The sequence below is a fragment of the Aptenodytes forsteri genome, unplaced genomic scaffold (genome assembly GCF_000699145.1).
Source record: "Aptenodytes forsteri isolate BGI_AS27 unplaced genomic scaffold, ASM69914v1 Scaffold216, whole genome shotgun sequence".
NCBI lineage: Eukaryota > Metazoa > Chordata > Aves > Sphenisciformes > Spheniscidae > Aptenodytes > Aptenodytes forsteri.
In genome coordinates, this window is record NW_008796114.1 from 716,711 (window position 1) to 729,997 (window position 13,287).

Here is a 13,287-nt window from a genome sequence, read left to right on the forward strand (position 1 = left end):
GATTCTGCGCCATCTGTGAGCTAAAGGGACAGAAACCATCTAAAAACTGTGAAGCTGCGAGTTCAGTTTTCACAATATGCTCTGAATCACCTTTAATCTGCCTATTAAGTGGACACTGGCTATTCTGCAACAGCCCCACTGAAAATGCCATGCGTGTGAAAAACAGCAGATGGTTACTGGGGGTGGAAAGCTATACAAATCGTTAGAGAAGCATGGAAAATTCATTGCTGGCTATAAAAGTCACCAGACAAGGGCAGCTGTAAACAGCTAGGTGAAAAGAGGAGGTAGGGACACGTGGTAGCTGCTCTGTATAGACTGCTGCTATTTCCTTCTCTCAAAAACCACCAGAAAATTGCTGAAAGAATCACATGTGAACTGACCATAAGGTGCAACGCTCCCAAATATTAACACCAAGGTGGTTTTCCATTGTGCTACAGTTTCCAGCTTTTAGCAGCACCTTGGATCTGATGACAGAATCACAAAAGGACCCCGGGGGACATTTAAAAAGCAAAACCACTTGCTTTTTATATGTTGTGTAAGCATCACTGTTAAACCCCAGCCAAGTGATTATCTTCCTCAGCATGTTGGTATGTCAGTTACCGATGATAAGTGGAGTATAAACGCAACGTTAAGCCAGGAGGCCAAGGTAGGAAAGAAAGGAAACTCAGTATGGCCCATCTTTCACTGCACTCCTAACTTACAAAAGCCCAAACTCTCACACTGCAAACACAAATTGTGACATGCAAGTAGATGACCAAAAGCAAGGGAGGATTTTTTTCCTGTTTATCCCAAGAACTTACCGTATCTTTAAACGGGAGAGAGATGTCTATTTCCAAGCAAGTCAATGGGTGTGAACAACCACCTTCTAAGATATCTCACGATGACTTTGGCTTATGCTTAAAAAAGGTAGTTATTGCAGATGCGGCAGAACAAGGAAAACTGAAATTTGGTAAAGAGAGAGTAGCAGATACAAGTCAGGGCAGGAAAGCAGTGAGAATGAAAACATGAAAATTGTACCATCATCTTCATATTCAGTACTGTGGTGACATTCTTCCTACCAGGGATTCCATCCTTCTGTATTTAGGACTGCCATCCCTGATTATGTTTTACAAGGGAGCCTTCTCCCTCCTCTTTTAGCTTTCCTTTGGCAGGCTGAAAAACTTTTCACCTCCAGTTCCATAAGCACCCTGTGGCTGAGCTCTCTTACATGCATTGTGTCTGTCAAAAATCAGTGAGTGTCAGTGTAACAGGAAATAAAAGGGACACTGATATCTCTAAGAAACAATCTCTGCCACCAGAGGTTGGTGTTGGTGTCACCGTTTCCCCCTCCCCTCCATACATACTTCAGGCAGATGGCATTCAGTTATCATACAAACACATCTGGCCATGTCAAAGGAGAACATAAACAACTATAGTTAGAGAAAAGAAACTGCAAATGCTTTTCAATTTTATTCTTACTAGGAGGGTAGTGGCATCCTGACATGTCACATCATCCAATGATAACTGACAGGGACTTTATCAAGGCTCCTAGCTCACCTAGCTTTTACGGTACTAAGCCTTGCAGTAATCTTGGCTTGGCTGTAGTGCTTTGTTCAGCCTGCAGACACGGCATTCCCAATTCCAGATACTTTTGCTGGGTCAAGACCAAAGTAATCAGCACTAACAGAAAGGGAAAGTAATCGGATGTGAAACACTGAGACCATATAATGAGCAACGTGTCAGGCTGGTGCGGCACAATATTTGTACAGACCAGTCAGAAATCAGTATTACAAACAGAGCTGGAAAATGATAATAGTTAAAAACATGATCAAGTGCTTTTGATGGATTTCCCAGAAAGAGAAAGTCTGTTCAGAAATAAACGTAACAGCTTAAAAAAAAACCCAAAACAAAATAAAATGCACCTAGTGATCTTCAAATCAACTTTTCCATTGGATAAATATATTTGAAATAGTCGTACAGTTCACAGTGGCATAAAGTTCTCTGATTGCTTGAGTGCTTGAAAATATCTCATCAGTAAAAAAATACCAGAGCTGGGGGAGGAAAACCCTCTCTCTGAATTCTGTACATGGGCAAATGCACAGGTTTTGGCAGGCATCAGGTCATTAGATCCATGGGAAACCAGCAGCATCGCAGGACTGCAGATCACAAGTCAGGGGATGGAGGATAAGAAGAATAGTAAGGCCCATTTTCCTGCAATGAGAACAGAATCAGCAGTTGAACAGAAGTCTTCTCCAATAAACCTTGGTGCAATGGATGATGACACAGAGGCAGAAAGAAAGCCAGGTACTCCTGGCTTTGTATTCCACAAGTACAGTGACTGCCACAATTCACCCAGGAGAGGGTTGTGCTGGTAACCAGGCAAAAACAGGCCTTGGTTTTGCCTCTGTTTTAAGCAAAAAGTGCAGGTTAAAATTTTGCCATTAAGCCAAGCTGTGATGCAAGGAAGCCACAAATGCTAGCATAGCCAGTCACAGAGTTCAAGACAAAGTTGCCTACGTAGACACACAGCTCTGGTTGTTATTTTGTAGTTAACAGCACATCCTCTTTGGAATGATTTGGCCAATGCAAGCCATGTTCATTCCACTATTTGGGTAGAGACCTGGGATGGAGAAGGGAGGAGGAAAAGGGACCAACACCAAAGGCAAGGCACCCTGCTACAGTTCCATTTTTCCCCGGCTTCCCCCCCCCCCCCTTCCTGCATGTTTGTTGATACGTGAGGCAGGGAAGATGAAACACAGATAGCGGGGTTTTTTTGCAGTCAGTGTAAGGTATACAGCAGGTATATAGCATGAATTTTATCTTGTCCACAGGCCCTTAGTGTGTTATGTTATAGTTCTTGGCTGAAGAAAGGTAGTCTGCCTTTTATGCACACAGGAGACTGCTCTACTGGGGAAGGAGTCTGCTTCTTGGCCAAGCTCTCTACTTGGACTGATGTAGAAAAATTTAAGAAAATTGTTACTCACAGAAGAAAAACTAGACTCTCCAGGAACCCTCCCTTTCTTCTCCCCATTCTTAAGATGTAGAAGTCAGTCCCTTTAAAGCTCTTGCAGAGCAGAATGGGACATGCACAAGAACCACACTTAGGCGCAAAGACTGATGCTTGCCACATGGAGTCACTTACCCTGGCATCATACTCGAGGACGAAAGGGGGGAGATCGATCTGTTCTGGGGGTATGGCTGTGAATAACTGTTGAAGGCTTTCCACATAGTGGATTTTGTCCTTTAGCCCTGAGACTGTAAAGGTTGTGAAAAACCATGCCGAGACCTGAAAATAAACCCCCAACAAAAACAAGTGAAGATGGTGCTGTTTCAAAACCTTCAAGTTTGACATAATACTCCATAGGTAAAAAGGTTTGAGTTAACCTGAAACACTAATATCATGGCAATAACACAACAAGGTCAGGAAGTACACACCACTGACTTCAAGCAAGCGCTGTCTTGAGAGCTTTCAAGCTAGTGTTTTCTGACTCCACACTCATTCCTCCTCAACTGCCAGTTTAAGGTCCCTTTCTACTGTACAAGAGTGACAGCTGTTATGCTGTTTGTCTTCAAAAAACCATCTGTATAGTGGCACATTTTCACTTCCAGTTTAGCCAGCTCAGAATATGACCTATTTGACTCTGACAAAAGCATTTTCAACACTTTGCCTTCAAGTTTTCACAGAAAAGGCAATTTGAGGGAGAGAAAGAGAGAGACTTCCAGCTGTTCAAAGGTCCTACTGAAGTCTCCTCTCTGCTTTGGGTTGGCTGAGTGAGTGTGTCCTTCTGTTTTACCACATTTCTTATCAAAGTCTTACCATCTTATTCTACAAGAATAAGCCTTATCAACTTATTCTACAAGATTTTACTTTAAGTACATGCACCCCTGTCTCTTTTGGATGTAAGCAGGATAAGGACTTTTTGTTTTGCAAGGCCAGTAAGACACCATTGATACTTCTACAAGTTATTAAATATGCTGTTTAGATGGACTGCACAAGCTTTTACTTTTCAACCAACCTTCTCCAAAATTAAGCACTATATTACTTTTTGTTTATTTCTTATCTAGTCTCTTCCTGGCAGACTGAAGGGAAAAGAAAAAACTTGTGAGAACCAGAGGTTACTGTTCTACAGGTCACAAACGCTCATATTAGGGACCACTCACATGGTCCCGGGCAACCAGGACTCGCTGACCCTGCTTCAGCAGTGGGGTTTGGACCAGGTGACCTCTAGAGGTCCCTTCCAACCTCAGCCATTCTGTGATTCTGTTTGTTAGTTGTACTTCGACTGCAGTAAGTTAACCAAAAAGCAGCAAGACCGCAAGAAAAGCCTTGAGGAAAGTGGGAGCTTCAAATAAACTAAAACATTAGGTCAATAAAAATGATCTGCCTGAATACAACATTTAAAGAAAAAGTTGATGCCTAAAAACTGTCCTGGAATAACTACATTGCCTCCTTAAAACGGCATATTTTCATGAGAAAGGAACAATGAAAAAGAGAAAAGGAGGTAAAGAACAGGACAGAACATTTAAGATCGGTTAATTATTTTAAGGGCAGAATTAGAGATTTATGTTAGCATAAAGCAGGGAGACAGACTATTACTGGCATCCGTTATTGACTATATTTTTCTAACAAGACCTCTTATGAGTGACACTGGATGACAGTTTAATGAGTGAAAAATACCCTCTGAATCCTGTACCAAAGTAGCATGCATTCCAAGGCATATTATGAATGACAATCATTAAACATAATTGCTATGGATGTTTAATGTATAAAAGTCTAACAGGGAATATTTTTGCAGCCATCACGAAAACTGGTATTGGGAAAAGCTATTTTTATGGCCCCCCCCTTCTCAATATACAAGCCATTGCAGTTTGACACATCTTACCCAGTAACACAGAAAAAAGGGAGGGGGCCAGAAATGTTTCTAGAGAATTTTTCTGTATCTCTATTCTCAGTAATCACAGGTTATAGAAACAGTAATACGAGAGCAGCCATTTCCTTATTGGCAAGAGGACAGAGAACTTTAAATTAAACCAAATCCCTGTTAACGCAGTGACAGTAGAATAAGTTATACCAGAGCAGTCAGAAAAGTTAAAAATCTAGTTGTCTGCTTAAGTTTTCCTTCATTTTTCTTGTACTGCAGTTCTGAATCTGAATAGAAGGCAATCAAAGTCACCCTGCCAAGCTAGAAAACCACAGGGTTAAAGTATCAGATGTCCTTCCCTCAAAAAAGCAGCACAACACAGATAAAGTGTGTCACCAACCTCTTAATTGGGTCATACCCCAAAGAGAATCTTACTAAAATCTGGGAAATTTTATTACAATTGGAAGGATCTTTTGTAGAAAAAGCCATAAGTGATTTGCAACAACCTTTATATTGGCATCTGATCTCCAGAAACTGCTTTTATGATTGTTACAAAAAAACAAGACAAAAATCGTTCATGATAAATATAAAGATTATGATGATTACGAATATCTAATTTGAGTATTCAGGTATGTTTCGGTTTTGAAACATTCTTGATTCACAGGCAAGTTACTAAATTTATGAAAACAGAATTTCTCTGGGTAAGATTGTTTCAGACTCAGCCGCTGACACTTCACTCAGAACACACCAAGCTCTATAAAGCTTTGTTTGGAGAAATCTCAGCAGAGGGGAGTTGAGAAGCTTCACACAAAAATGCCCCAGAGTCCTTTATTTATAAATCGGCAACTATAGCAATAACAAGCAGAAGTACATTTACACACAAGAGTATGAAGGAACTTGTGATAGCACGTCAAGGGTATCTAAATCTAAGTCCTGGTGGTGAAGTGTTCATACTGCAAGAGTTGCTGCCAGCCTAAAAACCTGCTGTTGCCTATGATGCGATTTCATCATAAGAACGGTTACATTTCAGCAGCACTACAAGAGAATCAAGCTCTTCACAGATCACAAGAATGCTCACATAGAAGCATGAATAAAGGAGGATTAGTGTACAAAAACAGATTGTGCAGTGACACACCTTGCTTCAGTTACTCTGTGTTTTAGGATAACTGCTGAACCCTCCCTCCCTCCTTGCATACTGAAAACCATGTATTCTAGATAGGCAATTATCCTCAGAATATACATAATTTAAAAGTTTCACATGTAGAAACCAAACAATCATCGTTGGCACTATGAAACACTGTCAGAACTATGCTTGTTTTCTAGGGACACATGAGTTTCCAAGAGGCATGATGAAAAGCCTCTTGATCCCTGTTAGCCCAGCAATAAGCAATGCGACCCTACCAGATGGCAGACATCCACTGTGCCAGGATTCAATACCGCAGTAAAATGGACCATTTATAATCAGAGATTTAAGAATGAATGTACAAGGGTGATGGGTTTGGGAAGCTGAATGAATGCACAAGCCTTCCTCCTACATTTGATACATGGGGTATTTTCCACTATTTCTAGGAAATGAAGTCAATGCTCCAAGTAGGAAGGTGAATGTGCCAAACATGTTTTAAGAGATTTGAGGCTTCTGGGCTAGCAATCTTCCACAGGGACAACAACCCTGAAATAGCCAAAAAAGGAGGGGAGAAAAAAATCATTCTCTCTTAGCAGCCACCTTCTCCACCAGGACTTTCTGCTGCATATTCCCCATCATGTTTCATAAGCTGATGGTCTCTGCAACAGCCAGCAGCAACCCCACTTGCCTTTCAGTTAGAGAAAAGGCTTGGCAGAAAGACATGGACACACATCCTCTTTTGCCTCCAGCTGTGCTGCTAGAACAGGATACAAACCAATTCCACTTCCAGCAAGTTAGAGCGCTCTACGTCTCTCACCCTCCCTGCTTCCCACCAACTATCTGCTTGCCCCACAGAACTGTCGAGTCCCACTGCAGTTCCCAAAGGGACAGAGAACACAGCAATGGACTGGTGAACACGAGTTCTCATCCTCCAACAAAAAAAAATGTTTCTCAATCGAATAGAAATGCACGGTAAAAGAGGAGGGGGATAAAGTGCTGCTGGGAATCTAAAACACTAGTACTTCCTAGCTTCAACTTTTCCACTCAACTTTGTGACCTTAGTAATGTTCTATGCCAGCTCCTACATTTTCAGGAGCATCAGAGCTGGAAGCTCTAATTCTAGCACTCAGACCTCAGATCTGTACCCTGTGGGAATAATTAATATCCTGGCAGAAACTGGAAGGTATGCTGTTGGGAAGACTCAGTCTCATCTACACAAAACCAAGGAAGCTTTAAGCCTCATGCTGTCCCAGCTGTGCACATGAAAAGAAAGGACTCTTTGGAAATTTAGCAAAGAAATTCTTGCTGAACATGTACAAACAGATGTTTTTTGCAGGCATACAATTTTCTCAAATTTGATCAATGTCAGCAAAAAGCAGAATAAACAGAGGTTAATCTGATGTGAACATGGAGGATCACATTTCTAATGGTTTTAATAGGACAAACAAAAATTTTAGGAAGGGCTGCTGCTGACACTCAGTTCATCTGAAGTACTCATACTGCTGCAACAAGTAGCGTGTATGAAGTACAGAAGGGAGCGAGCTCCATCTTCTGTTGCCCCACACAGATCAGTCAAGGATAATATCTTACTGCTTGATGAGTTCAGTTTTTCATCTCCTGAAGGCTTAACAGGATTTTTTTGCACTCCATGTCACAGAGGCATTCTTCCCATCCTTTTTTTGCTACTCTACACTCTATAATCCTGACTAATCTCATTGCTGCTTGACACACCACCCTCTGCCCTTACCGATATGCAGCACACATGCAATACCTCTTGTGAGGAGAGAAAAGGCGAAACATCCAGGAAGTGAACTACACAAAAAAGAATTCTAAGAGTTTTTGGTAGTGGTTTTTCATCCTGCCAGACAGACAGCAGGAAAAAGGACAAAATGTTTCTCTTTGAAAGAGGCAAGATCCAAAGCTTCCACCTTTCTCTGTTAAGAGCACATGCAGAACAAGGCACAGACAACTGCACTGCATTGGGGTTCAGCTTATCACTGAGGTTGGAAGACTACAGCTAGATCAAAGATGGGGATGAATTTGAAGTTCTGACCGTGGATCTAGAAGATACTGCCTAATTTTGGAAGTCTTCTGTATACCTCAATGTTCCTCATACTATGGTCTTACATGCTACCCCTGCCAACACCCAAAACATTCTTTTCTTTTGTACTATACACCTCACCTTTGAACGAAATGTTGGGTGGACAAAATACAGTGCCTTCAAGTTCCTCTTGTACCTGGTTTAAAGAAAGAAAAAATCTCTTTAAAAGTGACTTCTAGTTAACCTCACCTACACAACATAACTGTCAAAACATAGATCATTTTGCTTAAGTGCCTGTGATGTAATTTTACAAAGTTAGATCTAATATAAGGGCAGATACCAGAAAAGTAAGTGTAAAGGGGAAAAAAAGCAGAATGATTATTTTTCAGGTAAAGACATCATAGCCTGCAGTCTTTTATGTGGACAGTGAAAGTTATGGACGAATTATGACTACCAATGTTAACCCAAGCCTCTTCCCTCACAACTAGCAACATACTTTTAACAATGCCAGGCTCCAGAAGCTCCACCTCTGGATATAGACAGACAATACACTCAGTATGCCTCTCTAACAGCTCCAGAAGGGAGACTGCAGAGCGCAGAACTTCCTGGTTTGATAGATGGTTCTGAGAAGGAAAGAAACATATCCTCCTTCCTCTTGCCTTTGTTATTTATTTAGGTCTTTGTCCCAGCAAAACTCTCTCACAAATAAACGGGAAACTAGATACAGGGAGTGACAAACATTTGCATAGCACAGAGGAAGACCAGAAGGGGTTCTTCTCCTATTGACACTCACTTGGCATCAACAACATCATAGAGTTTCTTCAAGAAATTAGAGTCTAGTTGATTGTAATCATTTGTGAGCGTATGGAAGTACACCAGGACATATTCCTTCACTGCAATATGATCCATGACATGGATGAAATACAGAAGAGCCTGAGACAGAAAGAAATGAAATTTATATTTGCAAAGAACTCTTTCACAGTTGCATTACATCTTAATATGCTTCCTTTAATTCATTCACAAATCAGGAATCATGAGGCTGGGTAGCATTATGTTTTAAGCTACAAAAGCAAGGTGAACATTCCAAGTCTTCAACTTGACTGTAATAACTTAGATGTCTTTTTTGTCTAGCTGACCTCATAGAGGGAGATAAATTCTTGCTCTGCCCATGAAAAACTAATTTGACTTGTTACATTTCACTCTTCATGTCTTGGCAGTTATAGAAATAGGGCAAGCCTCTTTCTTCTTGAGAAGAAAAAGGAGTCCATGTTAGGCCTGTTTTTCTAAAAATAGTTCAGTTCCTCCTTGAAAAAAAGCCATCCCAACACACAAAAAGCTTAATAAGAGAATACACTTTTATATTTCTATAAAAATAATTTCTATTTAATCTCTGTTAAGTCTTCTACAGATAATGTTTCTAGTATTAACACTGAATTACCCTTATGATCAGACTCTTACATCCTGAACATTCATATTCAACCTACACAACTCTAGTTCTACAAAGCATTACCTTTTCCATGTCTATCAATGTTACGGGGATATTCCTTCCAACCACCACCATCACTGTGCGGCCACAGTTATCTACACCTACAAAAGAAAGAAAAATCTGTCTCTGAACTTCTCTCAGTCATACCAGGTTTTGGAGTTGATCCCTTTCAAACCAGGGAGAACCAGCCACAGCTCAGAATTTTTGCAACGCAGCTGGCTTCCATCTTTACATCAGAGGAAATATGCTTAGAGTTACTGTTCTCACTATACCAGTAGCTATTCTGATCCAAAAAAGGGTGCATCACATCCGAGAAACTTAAGTCTTAAGGACTGCAATTTTATGTTGCCTGTGTACTCCACATTCACCTAAATCACAAGTAATAACATGTTTTTTGTTGTTTTTAATAAAACCCAAAACCTTCACTTCTACCACCAAAGCAAACTTCTTCCTAGAAACCAAGCTCTGAAATCTAATGCACAGATTCCCAGAGCACGCCTTATGGACCTCCTGCAGCCCACAGAGCCTTATCTAAGGCAAACAAAAGAATTTAAAATTGCAGCTACTGAGTAGAACGTATCACACAGCATTGGTATTTGCACAAAGATCAAGGCAAGTATCTGGATTTTCGGGAGGCCAAAGATATCAGCCAAAGTGCCGAACAGACTTTCTCTGCAGAAACACAGCTATGCTTTCGAGAACCTGACTACTTGCCTGTTTCCTCCTGTCATGGTGCAAAGCAGCAATAAGCCACTGGGACCATGGCAAGTTTTTACATCCGAGTATGATGCTACCTAAAGAGTAAAAGCAAACTGTAGAGTACAGGTTCCCCATCTCTGCTTCCTGGGCTGCAAGGACCTGGCAGCTGTTTTCTTCCACTGAACTCTCTATTAGGTTGTTGAATCCCTCCCTAATCTCCCCATCTACTGAACTCAAGGTTGCAAGATGTGCTGCCCATGGTACTCAGCCATTAGTACTAGGAGACACATACAGAGGAGAGCAACACATAGCTAACCTGAGGGAAATAAAGCAAGCCATTTTGTTCAGGAAAGCTGTATTAAAAGTTGCTTTGGTAACTGCTTATTCTCTACACTAATCATCTGAAAGCAACATTCATTTATTTGTAACAAAAGGGTGGAGATAATTCAGGCCAAAAGAAGAACCATCTCATACAGAGCACCTTATGCATTGGCTTAATCTAACAGTACCGATTTACATTTAATACCACAGGTAATTCAAGATATGCATGTACCCTCAGATTGTTAAAGCAGAGCAGTTTGGGAGTTTACCACACAGTCTTTCAAAGCCAATCAAGAGAGAACTCCTGTTTTACTGCAGAGATGTTGCCTAGTTCTTGGCCAGGCTTCTAGCTTAATAAATTGACTTATTGTATATATACACTCAAGTCCAAAGAAAATATTATATTTTTATTCTGAATTTTTACTGTAAGACAATATACACCAGTCACCGGTACCCTGAACTTACCTGTCTGGTACAAGGCTTTAAGAGAAGCGATATCAGAGAGGTCTTCAGCTCTTGCCTGACACAGCCAGCGATTATAACTAGAAAGTTAAAAACATCTGGTCAGATCTAATCCCCCTTTGGATTAGCATTAGAAGCCTGAAGAGGTATATGGGAAGGGAGGGACAAAACAAGCTCTTTCTGACTGAGCTCCCTCTCCAACATTGTGGTTTTCTGACCTATGGAGCAACTATCAAGTTGTTAAAGAAAGAAGTGTATGTGTGTGTGGGGGGAAGATTTGAGTGTCTTAGTTACATACCTAGTGATTTTCACTAGGGCAATGAATATGCACCAACTAGTAACTTAGTGGCATTGCATTTGGGCTGAAAAGATCTCAGAGTTTTTTGCATTTAAATACCTCAGTGTCAGTGTTTAAAAAATAGGAAAAAAAAAAGACAATTTCTTTAAAAAGTCTAGAAGTCGAACACAACTACGCAGCAACCAATGTCACATATGGATTTTTTTTTTTCCCCCCTTTGAATGGTGAACAACTTAGTGCCTCATCTGACAAAACAAGCCAAGCATCATGCCTCAAGAGGACTCCAGCATGGAACTGGCTTCTAAGAAAGCGATCGTGCACACTGGGGGGGGAGGAGGAAAAAAGCCTCAGCATTAGTTTATTTATCTTTCTGTTTTGAAAGACGGAAGAAAAATGTTTTGTTATCTGCCCAGAGCCTCAGGAGCAAGCAGGCAGTATTGAAAGCAGGTGACCCCACTACAAAAAGCGGTGACAAAACAGTGACATCTTGTGGCAAAGAGATAAGGCAGCTGGTTGGATGCACTGGGTATGCTAGTGTGTTCATCACTAGCTTCCCTTTTCCTCCTACTGCCCCTTCCCTTCTCCCTTCAGGCTAAAGAGGCTACCACAGCGATCCAGGGTGACACCAGGCTTTATCTGTATTTCCTTGCCAGAAGATTAGGCTTTACAGATAACAAAATCATTGTAAGGGCTGGTCCTCTGAATAGCTAACTAACACAAAACATTCACATGGACAAGGAAATTCTCACTTCCTCTGATGCTGTTTTTGCAGCGCTGCCTCTGACAACTGTCCCTGAAGGATGAGGCGTCTCTGTTTATCAACGTCTCCCTCCATGCGGGCAAAAGCATGGGAACCAATGAAAGACAAATCTGCCTCCAGACCCTCTTCATCTGAAGCATCTGCAGTAGAAACAAAGGTAGTGTAAAGTGTTCGAGCTGCGTACAAGACAGCAATGCTGCTGATGAATTACTATATATCTCAGTGAGCCAACCCAGTCGTCATGCTACAAACTAACACAAAAAGACACAATGTACCATGATGTGGCTCTGATATCCCCCCAGTACCACTGACAGATTATGGCATGTGATGGGTAACTACGGACTCTCCTAAAATGTTGGTTTGCCTGGAAACTAACTGGGCAAGTCCTAGTCATCAGCTTGTAACAAAGGAATAATGGTTAACTCTCAGAAAATACAGTCTGGCAGGAGAGACTTGGGCTTTACAGTTGTCCTACTTGTCAGGGGGAAAAAATAAGTACGCAGGACAGACGCTGCAGCTTTACTCAGTTTAGAAGCTGTTCTGTAGAAAGGGCTCACTTCTTTTTATATCATTCACACTGCTTGAACAGATGCTGTAGAGCTGGTCGTAACCCGAGTTTGAGTATTTTTATAGTATTGTTTACAACATGACTGTGTGATGAAGTACAAGAGCAGAGGCTCGCTTGCTGGTGACAATACCAGAACGCTCCACTCAACTTGATGTCATCAAGGAACATTGTTAAGGCTTCTAGCACGACCTCTCTGGGCAATCTGGATGGGAATTGAGTTCCCCAGTTTTAGTGTGACATGCTATAGTAGCAATGGGACAAAAGTGCAGGATTCCGCTATACCCATTTGCTCCTACATATGCAAAACCAGTAATTCCACAAATTATTAGCTAGTGGTTGAATGCCTCACACTGATCAGCCACAGCTGCAAATACCACTCTAACCAGCAGTTTGGGGCAGGGGGGTGGGGTGGGGTTGGAGATTGGAGTCTGATCAGCAGGAGTATCATCAGGTATCAAACTGTGAACAGGAAAAGTGTTCTGTTCACAGGAAAACTGTGAGCTGGCTGGGACAGAGTTAATTTTCTTCACAGTACTTAATATGGGGCTATGTTTTGGATTTGTGCTGAAAACAGTGTTATCACACAGATGTTTTAGTTACTGCTGAGCAGTGTTTACACAGAGTCAAGGCCTTTTCTGCTTCTCACACCACCCCACCAGCAAGTAGGCTGGGGGTGCACAAGAAGTTG

General features: G+C 41.3%; 1 protein-coding gene across 2 annotated transcripts in view; it reads right to left on the reverse strand.

The window, feature by feature from the left end:
- Positions 1-1,436: 1,436 nt before the first annotated feature.
- Positions 1,437-13,287, reverse strand: part of GDAP2 (ganglioside induced differentiation associated protein 2) — a 24,951-nt gene continuing 13,100 nt past the window's right edge. For both annotated transcript variants that reach the window (XM_009287089.2, XM_009287087.2), the window contains 7 exons: positions 12,021-12,171; positions 10,977-11,053; positions 9,516-9,592; positions 8,799-8,938; positions 8,147-8,201; positions 3,122-3,265; positions 1,437-2,190 (listed from right to left, as the gene is read on the reverse strand). In XM_009287089.2, coding sequence (XP_009285364.1) covers positions 2,143-2,190; positions 3,122-3,265; positions 8,147-8,201; positions 8,799-8,938; positions 9,516-9,592; positions 10,977-11,053; positions 12,021-12,171 — 692 coding nt within the window. In that variant the 3' untranslated portion in view covers positions 1,437-2,142. The remainder of the gene's footprint in view (positions 2,191-3,121; positions 3,266-8,146; positions 8,202-8,798; positions 8,939-9,515; positions 9,593-10,976; positions 11,054-12,020; positions 12,172-13,287) is intronic.